General features: G+C 38.2%; 1 protein-coding gene across 1 annotated transcript in view; it reads left to right on the forward strand.

Moving 5' to 3' along the window:
* Nucleotides 1-5928: 5928 nt before the first annotated feature.
* The window catches only part of maneal (mannosidase endo-alpha like), a 32394-nt gene continuing 18322 nt past the window's right edge, over nt 5929-20000 (forward strand). The window contains exons 1-2 of the mRNA XM_062063971.1: nt 5929-6622; nt 16878-16987. Coding sequence (XP_061919955.1) covers nt 6139-6622; nt 16878-16987 — 594 coding nt within the window. The 5' untranslated portion in view covers nt 5929-6138. The remainder of the gene's footprint in view (nt 6623-16877; nt 16988-20000) is intronic.

Here is a 20000-nt window from a genome sequence, read left to right on the forward strand (position 1 = left end):
CGTAGACTGTGGAGGCTTTTAAAAAAGGCTTAACAACCCTTCTTTTTTTTTAAAAGTCTTTTTTTTATATATATGCATACTAGTTCTAGCTGTTAGCTATTTTTTTTCATTATCTTTTTATTCTATTTTTGTATTTTTATTTGTATTTATTTTTTTAATACCCTGTATTAAACAATTGTTTACTCAATGTAAAGTGCTTTTTACAAATAAAATATATTATTATTATTATTTAAGATATTATTTTGGCCACTTTATGTAGAATTTTTTGGCACTATTTTGTGAAAAAAAAAACAAAAAAAAACTTTTTTTTTTTTTACACAAAACCAAATTTAGGGGGGTTTATCTTGACATGTTCTAAGTGGAAATGTTTGGGCCCCTAACGACCCGATCCCGATTCCTGGGGTGACGATTTGATTCCCAATCGATTCTTGATTCAAAACCGATCCTCGCAATCGGTATATCATTTTAACGAAACATTTTCCAAGCAGGTTACAAAAGATACTCCTGGTTGCATGGATGGCCTAAAAAACGTCTTTAAAAAAAAACGTGATTCTCAAAAAAAATAACAATTTACTCGATTCTTGACTCGATTTAGAGTTGAGATGAAAAAGAATCAAGATTCGGAGGTGAATCTATTCTTTTTTTGTGCACCCCTGCTAGATGGTGTTGTCGTAATGTTCTATGTTGGGGCGGTATAGCTGGGTTGAGGGTTCCAGGTTCGATCCCCGCTTCCGCCATCCTAGTCACTGCCGTTGTGTCCTTGGGCAAGACACTTTACCCACCTGCTCCCAGTGCCACCCACACTGCTTTAAATGTAACTTACATATTGGCTTTCACAATGTAAAAGCGCTTTGAGTCACTAGAGAAAAGCGCTATATAAATATAATTCACTTCACTATGTTAGTCCCATCTGTAAAAAGTCAGAAATGTGTTTTAAAAAGCTGGTTTCAAAAAAATTCATGCAATAATTCATATTTTAATGCATGTTAATTGACCAACTCTGTATGTATTGGGGGGGGCACATTGAGTTTAAGGTGGGAAGGGAGTGGCGCGGTTGCAAGAGTGGCCGTGCCAGCAACCTGAGGGTTCCTGGTTCGATCCCCACTTTCTACCAACCTCGTCACGTCCGTTGTGTCCTTGATCAAGACACTTCACCCTTGCTCCTGATGGGTGGTGGTTAGGGCCTTGCATGGCAGCTCCCGCCATCAGTGTGTGAATGTGTGTGTGAATGTGTGTGTGAATGTGTGTGTGAATGGGTGTGTGAATGGGTGTGTGAATGTGTGTGTGAATGTGTGTGTGAATGTGTGTGTGAATGTGTGTGTGAATGTGTGTGTGAATGTGTGTGTGAATGGGTGAATGTGGAAATGGTGTCAAAGCGCTTTGAGTACCTTGAAGGTAGAAAAGCGCTTTACAAGTATAACCCATTTACCATTTTGGTTGTTAGTATCTAAATTGGCAGACCGGGGTGGTAGTTCCTCTCTTTAAGAAGGGGAACCGGAGGGTGTGTTCTAACTATGGTGGGATCACACTCCTCAGCCTTCCCGGTAAGGTCTATTCAGGTGTGCTGGAGAGGAGGCTACGCCGGATAGTCCAACCTCGAATTCAGGAGGAACAGTGTGGTTTTTGTCCTGGTCGTGGAACCCCCAAAGACATGCACCTGGGGATAGGCCCCTCCCACCTCCAAAGACATGCACCTGGGGATAGGCCCCTCCCACCTCCAAAGGGGGATAGGTTGATTGGCAACACTAAATGGTCCCTAGTGTGTGAATGTGAGTGTGAATGTTGTCTGTCTATCTGTGTTGGCCCTGTGATGAGGTGGCGACTTGTCCAGGGTGTACCCCCGCCTTCCGCCCGAATGCAGCTGACATAGGCTCCAGCACAGCCCCCCGCAACCCCGAAAGGGACAAGCGGTAGAAAATGGATGGATAGCTTGAGAAAAAGTTATAATATTACTGAAAGCAAGTTGAAATATTTAAAAATGCAACAGCAAAAACGGAGAAAAGAACAAAAAGTGTAATATGAGGAGAAAAAGCTCACTAATAGGTCAACTATAACACAAAGCTGAGATGCAGGGTTTTTTTCCGCTTGTCCCTTTCCCGAAAGGGACGAGTGGTAGAAAATGGATGGATGGATGGGTTGAAAAGTTAGGTTACCTTTAGACCTCCACACCTCACTCCTACCCACTTCTCCAAAGTGGGCTGGCTGAGGGTGGAGGACAGAGTTAAACAACTTGCACTGAGCCTAGTCTATAAAATCCACTACACCTCCCTGATACCGAAGTACATGTCAAACTACTTCCTTAACGTAAATGACCGCCATAACCACAACACCAGGGGGAGCTCCACTAACCACGTTAAACCCAGATTCCCATCTAACAAAGGTCTTAACTCATTCTCCTTCTATGCCACATCAATGTGGAATGCACTCCCAACAGGTGTAAAAGAAAAGGCATCTCTATCCTCCTTCAAAACCGCAATAAAAGAACACCTCCAGGCAACTTCAACCCTAAACTAACACCCTCCCCATCCCACTTCCCCAGATTATATAACCAAATGTAAATAATCAAATGTATTTCTAATGTATATACTTGTTTTTATGCTACCTGAGCTCACTATGTTCACTGCTGGCTGTACATATCCTACCAAGTAAACACTGTACATATCCTACCAAGTAAACACTGTACATATCCTACCAAGTAAACACTGTACATATCCTAGCAAGTAAACACTGTACATATCCTACCAAGTAAACACTGTACATATCCTACCAAGTAAACACTGTACATATCCTACCAAGTAAACACTGTACATATCCTAGCAAGTAAACACTGTACATATCCTACCAAGTAAACACTGTACATATCCTACCAAGTAAACACTGTACATATCCTACCAAGTAAACACTGTACATATCCTACCAAGTAAACACTGTACATATCCTACCAAGTAAACACTGTACATATCCTACCAAGTAAACACTGTACATATCCTACCAAGTAAACACTGTACATATCCTAGCAAGTAAACACTGTACATATCCTACCAAGTAAACACTGTACATATCCTACCAAGTAAACACTGTACATATCCTAGCAAGTAAACACTGTACATATCCTACCAAGTAAACACTGTACATATCCTACCAAGTAAACACTGTACATATCCTACCAAGTAAACACTGTACATATCCTAGCAAGTAAACACTGTACATATCCTACCAAGTAAACACTGTACATATCCTAGCAAGTAAACACTGTACATATCCTACCAAGTAAACACTGTACATATCCTACCAAGTAAACACTGTACATATCCTACCAAGTAAACACTGTACATATTCTACCAAGTAAACACTGTACATATCCTACCAAGTAAACACTGTACATATCCTACCAAGTAAACACTGTACATATTCTACCAAGTAAACACTGTACATATCCTACCAAGTAAACACTGTACATATCCTACCAAGTAAACACTGTACATATTCTACCAAGTAAACACTGTACATATCCTAGCAAGTAAACACTGTACATATCTACCAAGTCACACCTACACTGTTACAATGTCCATTTCTCTGATGATGCAATTGTTGATGACTGAAGTGTTGATATCAACCAAACCATCCACATCCCATCCCCCGGATTGTAAATAATTCAATGTATATACTCTGATGATTAACTTGTGTAATGACTGTATTATGATGATAGTATATCAGTGGTTCTTAACCTGGGTTCGATCCAACCCTAGGGGTTCGGTGAGTCGGGCTCAGGGGTTCGGCGGAGGTCAAGACACACCCGACTCATCGTGTAAATACAAACTTCTCCCTATCGGCGTATTACGGATACGACAACAGCAGAAGTCACACTGATTTGCAGGTGTGTCATTTGTTGTGAGTTTATGCACTGTGTTGGTTTTGTTGTTTGAACAAGGTGATGTTCATGCACGCTTCATCAAGTGCACCAGTAATAAAACATGGTAATACTTTAGTATGGGGAACATATTCACCATTAATTAGTTGCTTATTAACATGCAAATGTGTAACATATTGGCTCTTCTCTAGTCATTATTAAGTACTTATTAATGCCTTATTCGGCATGGCCTTATTATAACCCTAACCCTCTAACCCTGGCCCTAACCCTCTAACCCTAACCAAATAACTCTAAATTAAGTCTTTGTTACTTAGAATATGTTCCCCATACTAAAGTGCTCACTTGCCAACCCTCCCGTTTTTAGCGGGAGAATCCCGGTATTCAGCGCCTCTCCCGGCAACCTCCCTTCTCCCGACAACCTCCCGGCAACCTCCCTTCTCCCGACAAACTCCCGGTATTCAGCCGGAGCTGGAGGCCACGCCCCTTCCAGCTCAATGCGGACCTGAGACTGAGTGGGTACAGCCTGTTCTCACGTCCGCTTTCCCACAATATAAACAGCTTGCCTGCCCAATGACGTCATAACATCTAGGGCTTTTATAGAGTGCACAACTGCGCATACAACAAGGAGACAAAGCAGAAGAACGAGGAAATTACAGACATGGCGGCCGAAATGATATACTCATCATGAACGGAGAAGTTAAACAGGACAATACTGCCATCTAATGGATAGCCACTGGAACACTGAAATTCAAGTATTTTTTTTTCCTTTCTATGTAAATAAAATAAAAAAAATAAAAAAAATATATATAGCTAGAATTCACTGAAAGTCAAGTATATCATACATATTTATACACATATATATATATATATATATTAGGGCTGCAACAACTAATCGATTAAATCGATTAAAATCGATTACAAATATAGTTGCCGATTAATTTAGTCATCGATTCGTTGGATCTATGCTATGCGCAGAAGCTTTTTTAAAAAATTTTTATTTTTTATTTTTTAAATAAACCTTTATTTATAAACTGCAACATGTACAAACAGCTGAGAAACAATAATCAAAATAAGTATGGTGCCAGTATGCTGTTTTTTTTCAATAAAATACTGGAAAGGATAGAAATGTAGTTCGTCTCTTTTATCCGATTATTAATCGATTAATCGAAGTAATAATCGACAGATTATAATCGATTATCAAATTAATCGTTAGTTGCAGCCCTAATATATATATATATATATATATATATATATATATATATATATATATATATATATATATATATATATATATATATATATATATATGAAATACTCGAGTTGGTGAATTCTACCTGTAAATAACCACGCCCCCAACCACGCCCCCGCCCCCAAACAACCCCCCACCCCCCACCCCCGACCGTGTGCCCCCCCCCTCCCTCCCGATATTGGAGGTCTCAAGGTTGGCAAGTATGCTAAAGTGTTACCAAAAACATATAACTTTGTCTTGAATTTGAAAAAACCCCAACATATTATTTTTCATAAAAGAAGGGTTTGGTGAATGCGCATATGAAACTGGTGGGGTTCGGTACCTCCAACAAGGTTAAGAACCACTGTAGTATATATTTCTACCATGAATTGATTAACATGGACCCTGACTTAAACAAGTTCAAAAACCTATTGGGGTGTTACCATTTAGTGGTCAATTGTACGGAATATGTACCGAACTGTGCAATCTACTAATAAAAGTTTCAATCAATCAATCAATCAATCAATCAATCAATCAATCAATCAATCAATCAATCAATCAATCAATCAATCAATCAAAACACTGTTTTAACGGACTAAAGCGCCAGATTGCATTATGTCCGAGTGTCCCTGAACACACACACACACACACACACACACACACACACACACACACACACACACACACACACACACACACACACACACACACACACACACACACACACACACACACACACACACACACACACACACACACACACACACACACACACACACAAGTGACGTAGCCACAGCACTTACCCACCTCGTCCGCTAGATGTCAGTACACATCACTTACGGACACCCGAACCGGAAACACAACACGCCTCACATTTCTTCGGCGCCACAACAGAACCTTCTAGTGCCGCCGTCACTTTAAAAGCACTTCCTGGTCCAGCATCTCTGGCGTGGAGATGTCGGGTCCGCTCCTTTAGTCCCGGTACCGCTCGTATAAACACCGGAACCCGAAGAGGAAGGGCCGCCGGTACCGGACGAGCATGGGCAGACTGCGGAGGAGAGCGTGCGTGGGGCTCTTTCTCTTCGCTCTCTTCATCTTCGGAACCATGATGGGACTCAGAACCCTCAAGACCGGCGACGGTTTATCAGATCTGATTCCGAATCTGGAGCTCCCCGGGAAGCTGGACCGGCGCTCGGTGTCTTCGTCGTCCTCCTCCTCGCCGGGTCACCACGACACCAAATCCGCTTTGCCGAACTCCGGTCCGGAGGGAGCCATCTTCGACGACGTGCACATCTTCTACTACGTGTGGTACGGAACCCCGCAAGTGGACGGCAAGTTCGTGCACTGGGACCACGTCCTGGTGCCGCACTGGGACCCGAAGATCGCATCCAGCTACCCGAGGGGGAGACACCTGCCTCCCGAGGACATCGGCTCCAGTTTCTACCCCGAACTTGGAGCCTACAGTTCCAGGGACCCGGACGTGCTGGAGTCCCACATGGAGCAGATAGCGGCTTCTGCTGCAGGTACAAACATACTCAGTCATCAATTGTGATGACAAATGATCAATTATACCTCTAATGCAAGGATGGAAAACAACATGTTGATTAATTGATGTATCGGACTTCTAATGAATGTAAGAATAATCAACAGAACCAAAAAAGGCGTTTAAAATGAATTCAGCACCATGGACAGCTCGAAGTGCTCTGCATAGAGTCCTATTAGTGCAGATAGAAATGTATTTGACATACTTCTTACGCTTAAAAATATATACATTTCACCTCAAATGTACGTTTATTTTTGTTCTTTAAAATAATCTAGTAATCGTTTGTAAGCGGAGCCAATGCAACAGTTGTAGCAACGGAATGGAATGGTCTCCTGCTGGCCCCACTATGGACTGGACTCTCACTATTATGGTAGATCCACTATGGACTGGACTCTCACTATTATGTTAGATCCACTATGGACTGGACTCTCACTATTATGTTAGATCCACTATGGACTGGACTCTCACTATTATGTTAGATCCACTATGGACTGGACTCTCACTTATGTTAGATCCACTATGGACTGGACTCTCACTATTATGTTAGATCCACTATGGACTGGACTCTCACTATTATGTGAGATCCACTATGGACTGGACTCTCACACTATTATGTTAGATCCACTATGGACTGAACTCTCAATTTATTATGTCAGATCCACTATGGACTGAACTCTCAATTTATTATGTCAGATCCACTATGGACTGGACTCTCACTATTATGTTAGATCCACTATGGACTGGACTCTCACTATTATGTTAGATCCACTATGGACTGAACTCTCAATTTATTATGTCAGATCCACTATGGACTGAACTCTCAATTTATTATGTCAGATCCACTATGGACTGGACTCTCACTATTATGTTAGATCCACTATGGACTGGACTCTCACTATTATGTTAGATCCACTATGGACTGGACTCTCACTATTATGTTAGATCCACTATGGACTGGACTCTCACTATTATGTTAGATCCACTATGGACTGAACTCTCAATTTATTATGTCAGATCCACTATGGACTGGACTCTCACTATTATGTTAGATCCACTATGGACTGGACTCACACTATTATGTTAGATCCACTATGGACTGGACTCTCACTATTATGTTCGATCCACTATGGACTGGACTCTCACACTATTATGTTAGATCCACTATGGACTGAACTCTCAATTTATTATGTTAGATCCACTATGGACTGGACTTTCTCACTATTATGTTAGATCCACTATGGACTGGACTCTCACTATTATGTTAGATCCACTATGGACTGAACTCTCAATTTATTATGTCAGATCCACTATGGACTGGACTCTCACTATTATGTTAGATCCACTATGGACTGAACTCTCAATTTATTATGTCAGATCCACTATGGACTGGACTCTCACTATTATGTTAGATCCACTATGGACTGGACTCTCACTATTATGTTAGATCCACTATGGACTGGACTCTCACTACTATGTTAGATCCACTATGGACTGGACTCTCACTATTATGTTAGATCCACTATGGACTGGACTCTCACTATTATGTTCGATCCACTATGGACTGGACTCTCACACTATTATGTTCGATCCACTATGGACTGAACTCTCAATTTATTATGTCAGATCCACTATGGACTGAACTCTCAATTTCTTATGTTAGATCCACTATGGACTGGACTTTCTCACTATTATGTTAGATCCACTATGGACTGGACTCTCACTATTATGTTAGATCCACTATGGACTGAACTCTCAATTTATTATGTCAGATCCACTATGGACTGGACTCTCACTATTATGTTAGATCCACTATGGACTGAACTCTCAATTTATTATGTCAGATCCACTATGGACTGAACTCTCAATTTATTATGTTAGATCCACTATGGACTGGACTCTCACTATTATGTTAGATCCACTATGGACTGGACTTTCTCACTATTATGTTAGATCCACTATGGACTGGACTCTCACTATTATGTTAGATCCACTATGGACTGGACTTTCTCACTATTATGTTAGATCCACTATGGACTGAACTCTCAATTTATTATGTCAGATCCACTATGGACTGGACTCTCACTATTATGTTAGATCCACTATGGACTGAACTCTCAATTTATTATGTCAGATCCACTATGGACTGGACTCTCACTATTATGTTAGATCCACTATGGACTGGACTCTCACTATTATGTTAGATCCACTATGGACTGGACTCACACTATTATGTTAGATCCACTATGGACTGGACTCACACTATTATGTTAGATCCACTATGAACTGGACTCTCACACACTATGTTAGATCCACTATGGACTGGATTCTCACTATTATGTTAGATCCACTATGGACTGGACTCTCACTATTATGTTAGATCCACTATGGACTGGACTCTCACTATTATGTTAGATCCACTATGGACTGGACTCTCACTATTATGTTCGATCCACTATGGACTGGACTCTCACTATTATGTTCGATCCACTATGGACTGGACTCTCACTTTATTATGTCAGATCCACTATGGACTGGACTCTCACTATTATGTTAGATCCACTATGGACTGAACTCTCAATTTATTATGTCAGATCCACTATGGACTGGACTCTCACTATTATGTTAGATCCACTATGGACTGGACTCTCACTATATTATGTTAGATCCACTATGGACTGGACTCTCACTATTATGTTAGATCCACTATGGACTGGACTCTCACTATTATGTTAGATCCACTATGGACTGGACTCTCACTATTATGTTAGATCCACTATGGACTGGACTCTCACTATATTATGTTAGATCCACTATGGACTGGACTCTCACTATTATGTTAGATCCACTATGGACTGGACTCTCACATTTTTTTTCCATAACTTGAGTTGATTTATTTTGGAAACCCCTGTTACATTGTTTAATGCATCCAGCGGGGCATCACAACAAAATTAGGCATAATAATGTGTTCATTCCACGACTGTATATATCGTACCGGTTGATATCGGAATCGGTAATTAAGAGTTGGACAATATCGGAATATTGGCAAAAAAGCCATTATCAGACATCTCTACTGCACATCATAATGGCAGCTACAGTTTCCATCTTAAAGATCTAAAAAACAAAATTGGGAATGTCCGGTGGGTCAGATTGACAAGCTTTATTTTCCCAGGTCTGTGTTACACCAACTCATGCTTGCAAGTTAAATATCTGCCTGCCACTTAAAGCATAACAATTAGCCGAAAGACAGCTCTTATGTCAAAACACTCTTAAGTGGAGGTGCCACTGTGCTCAGCTCCACCCAATCAAACACACTGCAAGCCTATGTCAAGTAAGTGATGTTGAAATATCAAATGTCAGCGTTAGCAAGTTACCCGCGCTGACACAGGAATCCTGGGATCATGTTCCAGCCTGGTGCAGTGGGGGAGGTGGTTGGTTATTGTACACCCTGGCGTTAGATAACTTCCTGTCAAAATTGACAGATGGATGATGAGTACAAGGCCGGTCTGGTAAAAAACAATTCACTTAATTACACGCAAGAGCTAGAAAAAGGACAATACTGCAAAGTACCGTAAGTGGGCACAGCAAAAGGGGCACTGAAGATGACAAGGCACATTTTTTGCGTTGAAAAAAATCCAGAGGCACACCACCAGCAGAAATCATTAAAAAACGAAACTCAGTTGACAGTAAAAAGTCGTTGTCGCAATTGTTGGATATGACTTTAAAGCAGGGGTCACCAACGTGGTGCCCGCGGGCACCAGGTAGCCCGTAAGGACCAGATGAGTAGCCCGCTGGCCTGTTTTTGATTGATTGAGACTTTTATTAGTAGGTTGCACAGTGAAGTACATATTCCGTACAATTGACCACTAAATGGTAACACCCGAATAAGTTTTTCAACTTGTTTAAGTCGGGGTCCACTTAAATTGATTCATGATACAGATATATACTATCATATATACTATCATCATAATACAGTCATCACACAAGATAATCACATTGAATTATTTACATTATTTACAATCAGGAGGGGGGGTGGGGTGGGGGGGGGGTAGTGGACATAGAGAGAGAGAGAGAGAGAGAGAGAGAGAGAGAGAGATCAGAAGGCATAAGAAAAAGAATCTGCATTTGATTGTTTACATTTGATTATTAGCAATCCGGGGAGGGTGTTAGTTTAGGGTTGTAGCTGCCTGGAGGTGAACTTCTATAGCGGTTTTGAAGGAGGATAGAGATGCCCTTTCTTTTATACCTGTTGGGAGTGCATTCCACATTGATGTGGCATAGAAAGAGAATGAGTTAAGACCTTTGTTAGTTCGGAATCTGGGTTCTAAAAATAGCTCAAATAGCAGCACTTACCAGTGAGCTGCCTCTATTTTTAAAATTGTATTTATTTACTAGCAAGCTGGTCTCGCTTTGCCCGACATTTTTAATTCTAAGAGACAAAACTCAAATAGAATTTGAAAATCCAAGAAAATATTTGAAAGACTTGGTCTTCACTTGTTTAAATAAATTCATTAATTTTTTTTACTTTGCTTCTTATAACTTTCAGAAAGACAATTTTAGAGAAAAAATACAACCTTAAAAATGATTTTAGGATTTTTAAACACATATACCTTTTTACCTTTTAAATTCCTTCCTCTTCTTTCCTGACAATTTAAATCAATGTTCAAGTAAATTTTTTTTATTTATTGTAAAGAATAATAAATACATTTTAATTTAATTCTTCATTTTAGCTTCTGTTTTTTCGACGAAGAATATTTGTGAAATATTTCTTCAAACTTATTATGATTAAAATTCAAAAAAATATTCTGGCAAATCTAGAAAATCTGTAGAATCAAATTTAAATCTTATTTGAAAGTCTTTTGAATTTCTTTTAAAATTTTTGTTCTGAAAAATCTAGAAGAAATTATGATTTGTCTTTGTTAGAAATATAGCTTGGTCCAATTTGTTATATATTCTAAAAAAAATTGTAGATTGGATTTGAACCTATTTAAAACATGTCATCAAAATTATAAAATTAATCTTAATCAGGAAAAATTACTAATGATGTTCCATAAATTCTTTTTTTAATTTTTTCAAAAAGATTCGAATTAGCTATTTTTTCTCTTCTTTTTTTCGGTTGAATTTTGAATTTTAAAGAGTCGAAATTGAAGATAAACTATGTTTCAAAATTTGTCATTTTTTTCGTGTTTTCTCCTCTTTTAAACCGTTCAATTAAGTGTAAATATCATTAATTATTAATAATAACATAGAGTTAAAGGTAAATTGAGCAAATTGGCTATTTCTGGCAATTTATTGAAGTGTGTATCAAACTGGTAGCCCTTCGCATTAATCACTACCCAAGAAGTAGCTCTTGCTTTCAAAAAGGTTGCTGACTCCTGCTTTAAAGCATAACCAAGCATGCATCAGTATAGCTCTTGTCTCAAAGTAGGTGTACTGTCACCACCTGTCACATCACACCCTGACTTATTTGGACTTGTTTGCTGTTTTCCTGTGTGTAGTGTTTTAATTCTTGTCTTGCGCTCCTATTTTGGTGGCTTTTTCTCTTTTTTTGGTATTTTCCTGTAGCAGTTTCATGTCTTCCTTTGAGCGATATTTCCCGCATCTACTTTGTTTTAGCAATCAAGAATATTTCAGTTGTTTTCATCCTTCTTTGTGGGGACATTGTTGATTGTCATGTCATGTTCGGTTGTACTTTGTGGACGCCCTCTTTGCTCCACAGTAAGTCTTTGCTGTTGTCCAGCATTCTGTTTTTGTTTACTTTGTAGCCAGTTCATTCTGCATAGCCTTCCCTAAGCTTCAATGCCTTTTCTTAGGGGCACTCACCTTTTGGTTTAAGCATTAGACACCTTTTTACCTGCACCCTGCCTCCCGCTGTTTCCGACATCTACAAAGCAATTAGCTAGCGGCTGCCACCTACTGATATGGAAGAGTATTACACGGTTACTCTGCCGAGCTCTAGACAGCACCGACACTCAACAACAACACATCATTTGCAGACTATAATTACTGCTTTGCAAAAAATATTTTTAACCCAAATAGGTGAAATTAGACAATCTCCCACGGCACACCAGACTGTATCTTGGCACAGTGGTTGAAAAACACTGCTTTAGGAAATGTGCAGTGTGCTCTGTTACGTAATGTTTTGACATAAGTAGCCCTCGGAAAAGTAAAGGCTTTGAATGCTTTCTTGGGTGTTCTTCATAGTAATGTGGCATTTTCATGAACCGGGTCGGTTAATTTTGTGTGTCAAGGTAAAATAAGAGAAACCTTTTTTTAAAAATGTAAACTACTCTATCAATCCAAACCGGGACAGGTGGATGTGGACTGTACCACTTGGTGTAAACATGGCTTTTTGCATTGTGCTGCAGTATAAAAGTGACCAATTTTTGTGGATCGATCAACAGCTTGCCTGCATTGTGTACTAAGCCAGTGGTGTCCTATTTGTGGTCCCAGGGACTTTTGTGGCCTGCAGATATACAGTGCAGGCCAAAAGTTTGGACACACCTTCTCCTCATTCATTGCGTTTTCTTTATTTTCATTGTAGATTGTCACTGAAGGCATCAAAACTATGAATGAACACGTGTGGAGTTATGTACTTAACAAAAAAAAGGTGAAATAACTGAAAACATGTTTTATATTCTCGTTTCTTCAAAATAGCCACCCTTTGCTCTGATTACTGCTTTGCACACTCTTGGCATTCTCTCCATGAGCTTCAAGCACACCTGTGAGATGAAAACCCTTTCAGGTGACGACCTCTTGAGGCTATGGAGAGAATGCCAAGAGTGTGCAGAGCAGTAATCAGAGCAAAGGGTGGCTATTTTGAAGAAACGAGAATATAAAACATTTTTTTTGTAAAGTACATAACTCCACATGTGTTCATTCATAGTTCTGATGCCTTCAGTGACAATCTACAATGTAAATAGTCATGAAAATAAAGAAAACGCATTGAATGAGAAGGTGTGTCCAAACTTTTGGCCTGTACTGTATACATATACATAGCTATATAAATTATTAGTTATAAGATTTCAGCTTTTTCTCATTACATAGCAATTTTTTGCTCTTCTTTTATTACATTTTTACTGTTGTTTATTCCCCATGTAAGAATAGAATCAAAATATTAATATGATAATGTAACTGCATAACCTATTGTGTCAAAACATTTCGGAACAGTGTTGTATTGTTGTTGGAATTTTTCACAGGAGTGAGTATTTTATATTTTAATTCACTAAAATTTGTTTATATTTAAGTATATTTTATTTTTGTTTTGAGAGTTTCTAATATTTTTTTCCACCAAGAACCACATACTGAAAAGTCAAAGTATAAGTGGGACTTATGGATATTGTTGCGTTGACCAGCATTCCTCAAATTGCTAGTCTCTCCCAGATTCTTTTTATGGCACATAAGCTGATGTTTATATTCAATCAACAGGCAGCAGTTGGTATTTCCAGCCCACCTCATGGGCCAAACGTCCCAGGAGGGCAAACTTACGAGTGGGCTTCAGACGCACAATTCTAAGTGCAGCTGGGACCACCATACGCTTCCTCTTGTTGTAGGGTGGGGGGTCTCCCCTCAAACCCCCGGAAGTCCCGTGATCTTCCCTCTGTCCCTCGCCCCCACTCCCTTTGTTTAGACTACTCCGAGTTATCTCTACTCTGACACATTCCAATCTAGAAGGCCAACACCTTACTATGAGACTCAAAAGAAGGAAGAATACTAGCTATTCTTTATATGACTATAGGAGTTTAGAAAGAAGTAACACTTAAATATGGATATGATTCTGATCTGCTTCCAACAATATTTATATATTTTTTTAAATTTTTAATTGAAGCTCATTGAGAGAATGCCGAGAGTGTGCAAAGCCGTAATCAGAGCAAAGGGTGGCTATTTTAACTAAACCAGAATATAAAACATGTTTTTAGTTATTTCCCCTTTTTTTGAATATATCATAACTCCACATGTATAAAGTTCAAGCTGGTATCGGCGATATCGATTTGATACTTTGTGCATTTATACCTTATGTGTTTGCTTATAGTTAAAAAGTTGTGTGTTTGCACATAACATCTACCTAAAAAAAAAAAAAAAGAGTAAACAAGTAAGAAACAAAGAGAAAAAATCTGAATGTAATGAGAAAAAGCTCAATAGTTTTAAGCTAATGATAATATACTTAGTCACCTATAACACAAGCTTTTGTCTATAGGATTAAAAATATATATATATATATATATCAAAATGGCCCACCGATGCTTGATTTGGTAGAAACATTTTAGATACCACTGATCTAAAATATTAGAAGCTCTCAAAATAAGAATAAAATATACCTAAAATGTAAACAATGTTTAGTTAGTTTGTTAATACAAAATAAAATACTAACTTACAATAAATTTGAAAAATTACAACAATAATGAACACTCTTAAATATGTAACTGAACATGAATATTTTCATACAAGCAGAATTGTTGACACTCTAGGTCAGGGGTCACCAACCTTTTTGAAAGCAAGAGCTACTTCTTGGGTAGTGATTAATGTGAAGGGCTACCAGTTTGATACACACTTAAATAAATTGCCAGAAATAGCCAATTTGCTCAATTTACCTTTAACTCTATGTTATTATTAATAATTAATGATATTTACACTTAATTGAACGGTTTAAAAGAGGAGAAAACACGAAAAAAATGACAATTAAATTTTGAAACATAGTTTATCTTCAATTTCGACTCTTTAAAATTCAAAATTCAACCGAAAAAAAGAAGAGAAAAACTTAAAAAAATAATTAGTAATTTTTCCTGATTAAGATTAATTTTAGAATTTTGATGACATGTTTTAAATAGGTTAAAATCCAATCTACACTTTGTTAGAATATATAACAAATTGGACCAAGCTATATTTCTAACAAAGACAAATCATTATTTCTTCTAGATTTTCCAAAACAAACATTTTAAAATAAATTCAAAAGACTTTGAAATAAGATTTAAATTTGATTCTACAGATTTTCTAGATTTGCCAGAATAATTTTTTTGAATTTTAATCATAATAAGTTTGAAGAAATATTTCACAAATATTCTTCGTCGAAAAAACAGAAGCTAAAATGAAGAATTAAATTAAAATGTATTTATTATTCTTTCCAGTAAAAATTTTTTTTTTACTTGAACATTGATTTAAATTGTCAGGAAAGAAGAGGAAGGAATTTAAAAGGTAAAAAGGTATATGTGTTTAAAAATCCTAAAATCATTTTTAAGGTTGTATTTTTTCTCTAAAATTGTCTTTCTGAAAGTTATAAGAAGCAAAGTAAAAAAATTAATGAATTTATTTAAACAAGTGAAGACCAAGTCTTTAAAATATTTTCTTGGATTTTCAAATTCTATTTGAGTTTTGTCTCTCTTAGAATTAAAAATGTCGGGCAAAGCGAGACCAGCTTGCTAGGAAATAAATACAATTTAAAAAATAGAGGCAGCTCACTGGTAAGTGCTGCTATTTGAGCTATTTTTAGAACAGGCCAGCGGGCTACTCATCTGGTCCTTACGGGCTACCTGGTGCCCGCGGGCACCGCGTTGGTGACCCCTGCTCTAGGTTATGCAGTTACACAATCATACTATTATTATTATTTTTATTCTATTCTTACATGGGAAAAACAAGTAAGGAAAAAAGAGCAAAATAATCGGTATGTAATGAGAAAAAGCTTGAATGTTCCAATAATTAATAATAGTATACTTAGTCACCTATATTACAAAGCTGAAACAATGTATATAATCTGCTTTTAGCATTTTTTAATACTTTGACTTTTCAGTATGCGGCCCTTGGTGAAAAAAGTTTGGACATCCTTGACCTAAAGTATCGATATTTTGATTTGAGACTTTATATTAGAGCATAAAGATCTGCTATTGGCAGTATCGATACGTACATCACTGGTATGCGGCTCCTGGTGTAAATATTTGGACACCTCTGTATTAGAAACTTGATGTGTTACTGCATGGTGATTCTCTCTCAAGCAAGCTGGCATCATAGAAATAAACAAAGACTTGAAATAATCCACAAAACAACTGGATAATACAGTGTTATATCACTAGTGTTGTAGGGCAGAAGAGTATGCACTAACACTGTTGGTTTGATTACTGAAGAGCTAAGAAATTAAATGAAAACAAAACTCAAACGCAACACATTTGGCATCTTTGTCTTTGGTACCTGGGTCACACAGTTTAAGGTCTTAAGGTCACCCTGAACCTGAAGTCATGTGTCTACAGGGGTTCTGGTCCTGTCCTGGTATCCTCCCGGCCTTGCCGACGACAACGGGGAGCCCACTGAGGATTTTGTACCCGCCATACTGGACGCCGCCTATCGGCACAACCTCAAGGTAAAAGCACAACAAAAGAATATTTCAATATTGTCACATTTTTATAAGACACAAACCAATAAGTTTAGTTTTACCCAGGCCTGGCCCTAACCAATCTGGCGCCCTAGGCAAGATTTTAGGTGGCGCCCCCCACATCGGCAGTGAAGTGTATATACTCAGAAGAAACCGAATAGCTTTGTCTTTGACCTTTTTTTTTACTTAAAGAAAGCAAATTAACATATTACATGAGAATGTTATGTTATGATTATCTTTAACCGAATCACAGCAGTGCTCAAATGAAAAAACAGCATTCCCTCTCATGTGATATTGCTTAATTAACATTAATGATGTGCACTTTAACAACTAGGCTTACAACTATACCTAATATATAAAGGGGTGGAAAAGTGACTATTACCTGCAGGGCAAACATTAGCTAACCAGAAGGCAATAACAATGTCAACAAAAAACACTTGCTTAAAAGATCTAATACAAATGTCCCTGAGGAATGTAAGGTGTCTCATTCAGTAAAAAAAATGTAACATTCCATTCCAATTAAGGCGGTCTGTCATAACGGTTTTAGCATTCAATCAGACATTATTTGGAGGTTTTGTATTAGTCAAAGGCCTACTGAAATGAATTTTTTTTATTTAAACGGGGATAGCAGATCCATTCTATGTGTCATACTTGATCATTTCGCGATATTGCCATATTTTTGCTGAAAGGATTTAGTAGAGAACATCGACGATAAAGTTTTGGTCGCTGATAAAAAAGCCTTGCCTGTAGCGGAAGTAGCGTGACGTCGCAGGTTGAAAGGCTCCTCACATTTCCCCATTGTTTACACCAGTTAGCTCCGTAGCTAAAGTGCTTCGCCGATGTATTGTCGTGGAGATAAAAGTCACTGTGAATGTCCATTTCGCGTTCTCGACTCTCATTTTCAAGAGGATATAGTATCCGACGTGGTTTGAAATACAAATCCGTGATCCACAATAGAAAAAGGAGAGAGTGTGGAATCCAATGAGCCAGCTTGTACCTAAGTTACAGTCAGAGCGAAAAAAGATACGTCCTGCACTGCACTCTAGTCCTTCACTCTCACGTTCCTCATCCACGAATCTTTCATCCTGGCTCAAATTAATGGGGTAATCGTCTCTTTCTCGGTTTGAATCGCTCTAGCTGCGTTGAAAACAATAGGAAAATATGAGGAGGTGAACAACTGACTACGTCACGCTACTTCCGGTACAGGCAAGGCTTTTTTTTAAACAGAGATCAAAAGTTGCGAACTTTATCGTCGTTGTTCTCTACTAAATCCTTTCAGCAAAAATATGGCAATATCGCGAAATGATCAAGTATGACACATAGAATGGATCTGCTATTCCCGTTTAAATAAAAACATTTCATTTCAGTAGGCCTTTAAGGGTGCAACGGTACACAAAAATGTTGGTTCGGTACGTACCTCGGTTTAGAGTATAAATATAAAATACATTGTTTAATGCATCCAGTGGGGCATCACAACAAGATTAGGCATTATAATGTGTTAATTCCACGACTGTATATATCGGTTGATATCGGTATCGGTAATTAAGAGTTGGACAATATCGGATATCGGCAAAAAAGCCATTATCGGACATCTCTAGTTAAAATAAAGACCATAATGTCATTTTTGTGGTCCCCTTTACTTAGAAAAGTATCGAAAAGTAACAAAATACATTTTGGTACCGGTACCAAATGATTGGTATCGGGACAACACTACAAGGAACATAAGCGGCTTTAGAGATGTAACAATTTTGTCGTACGGTTTGATCATTTTTGGAGCTTTGATGACTTTTGGTAATAGAAATGCAAAATCATAAAGACTGAAATGAGAGAAAGTTGCTCATCTCTCTGGACATTTCCAGTACGGGAGACATGATGGACGCGGGTCAAAGAAGCGCTGCTGCTAGATCCGTAGGGACGTAACAAGCTGCGTAGATCAGCAATATGGCGGAGTGATGGCAGACCATGTGACCCGTTGCCAATTAGGCTGGAAAATGTGGTTGGAAAGGAGCGCAGGAAACATGTGTGGGCGTGCAGCAGCCATGTTATTCAACTTTGACAATAATGGGAGTTAACAAGCGGCATATGCTTCTAAGTGATCCTTTCTGGGACTTTCTGTCAAATTAATGCAGGAAAAAAGCGCTGAAAGCAAGAAGCGCTTGTAAGGTTTTTCTTAAGTCCATGCAGGTGTCGTTAATAATGCAGCATTTCATCCTAAAGACAATAAGCACAAGCAGCTGACCTACTCATGACAAATGTGTAGAATATGCAACGAGACGGCAGACACTCATGTCAATTATGCACGCTTTGACATGGAAATGTGGTCATCTTTTTTAGGGTTAGTGCACACTGCAAAAAGTCAGTGTTCAAAAACAAGAAAAAAATATATAAAAATGAGGGGTATTTTATTTGAACTAAGCAAAATTATCTGCCAATAGAACAAGAACATTTGGCTTGTCAAGACTTTCCAAAACAAGTCAAATTAGCTAACTTCAATGAACACAAAAATAGCTTCAAATAAGTATATTCTCACTAATAACAAGTGCACTTTTCTTGGTAGAAAAAAATAAAAAGAGGCCTTTTTGCTCAATATGTTGAAAAATATTCTTAAATTAAGTACATGCTAGTGCCATTATCTTCACATAATGATATGCACTCGGCATTACATTTCTTGCCATTTTCCCATGGATAACATGACATCATCGCGCCAAGTGCGTGCTCTTTCAGTCAATTAGTGCAAAGGAAAATATATATATATATATATATATATATATATATATATATATATATATATATATATATATATATATATATCTCAGGGGTCACCAACGCGGTGCCCGCGGGCACCAGGTAGCCCGTAAGGACCAGATGAGTAGCCCGCTGGCCTGTTCTAAAAATAGCTCAAATAGCAGCACTTACCAGTGAGCTGCCTCTATTTTTTAAATGTTATTTATTTACTAGCAAGCTGGTCTCGCTTTGCCCGACATTTTTAATTCTAAAAGAG

This window comes from Entelurus aequoreus, linkage group LG11 (genome assembly GCF_033978785.1).
Source record: "Entelurus aequoreus isolate RoL-2023_Sb linkage group LG11, RoL_Eaeq_v1.1, whole genome shotgun sequence".
Lineage (NCBI taxonomy): Eukaryota > Metazoa > Chordata > Actinopteri > Syngnathiformes > Syngnathidae > Entelurus > Entelurus aequoreus.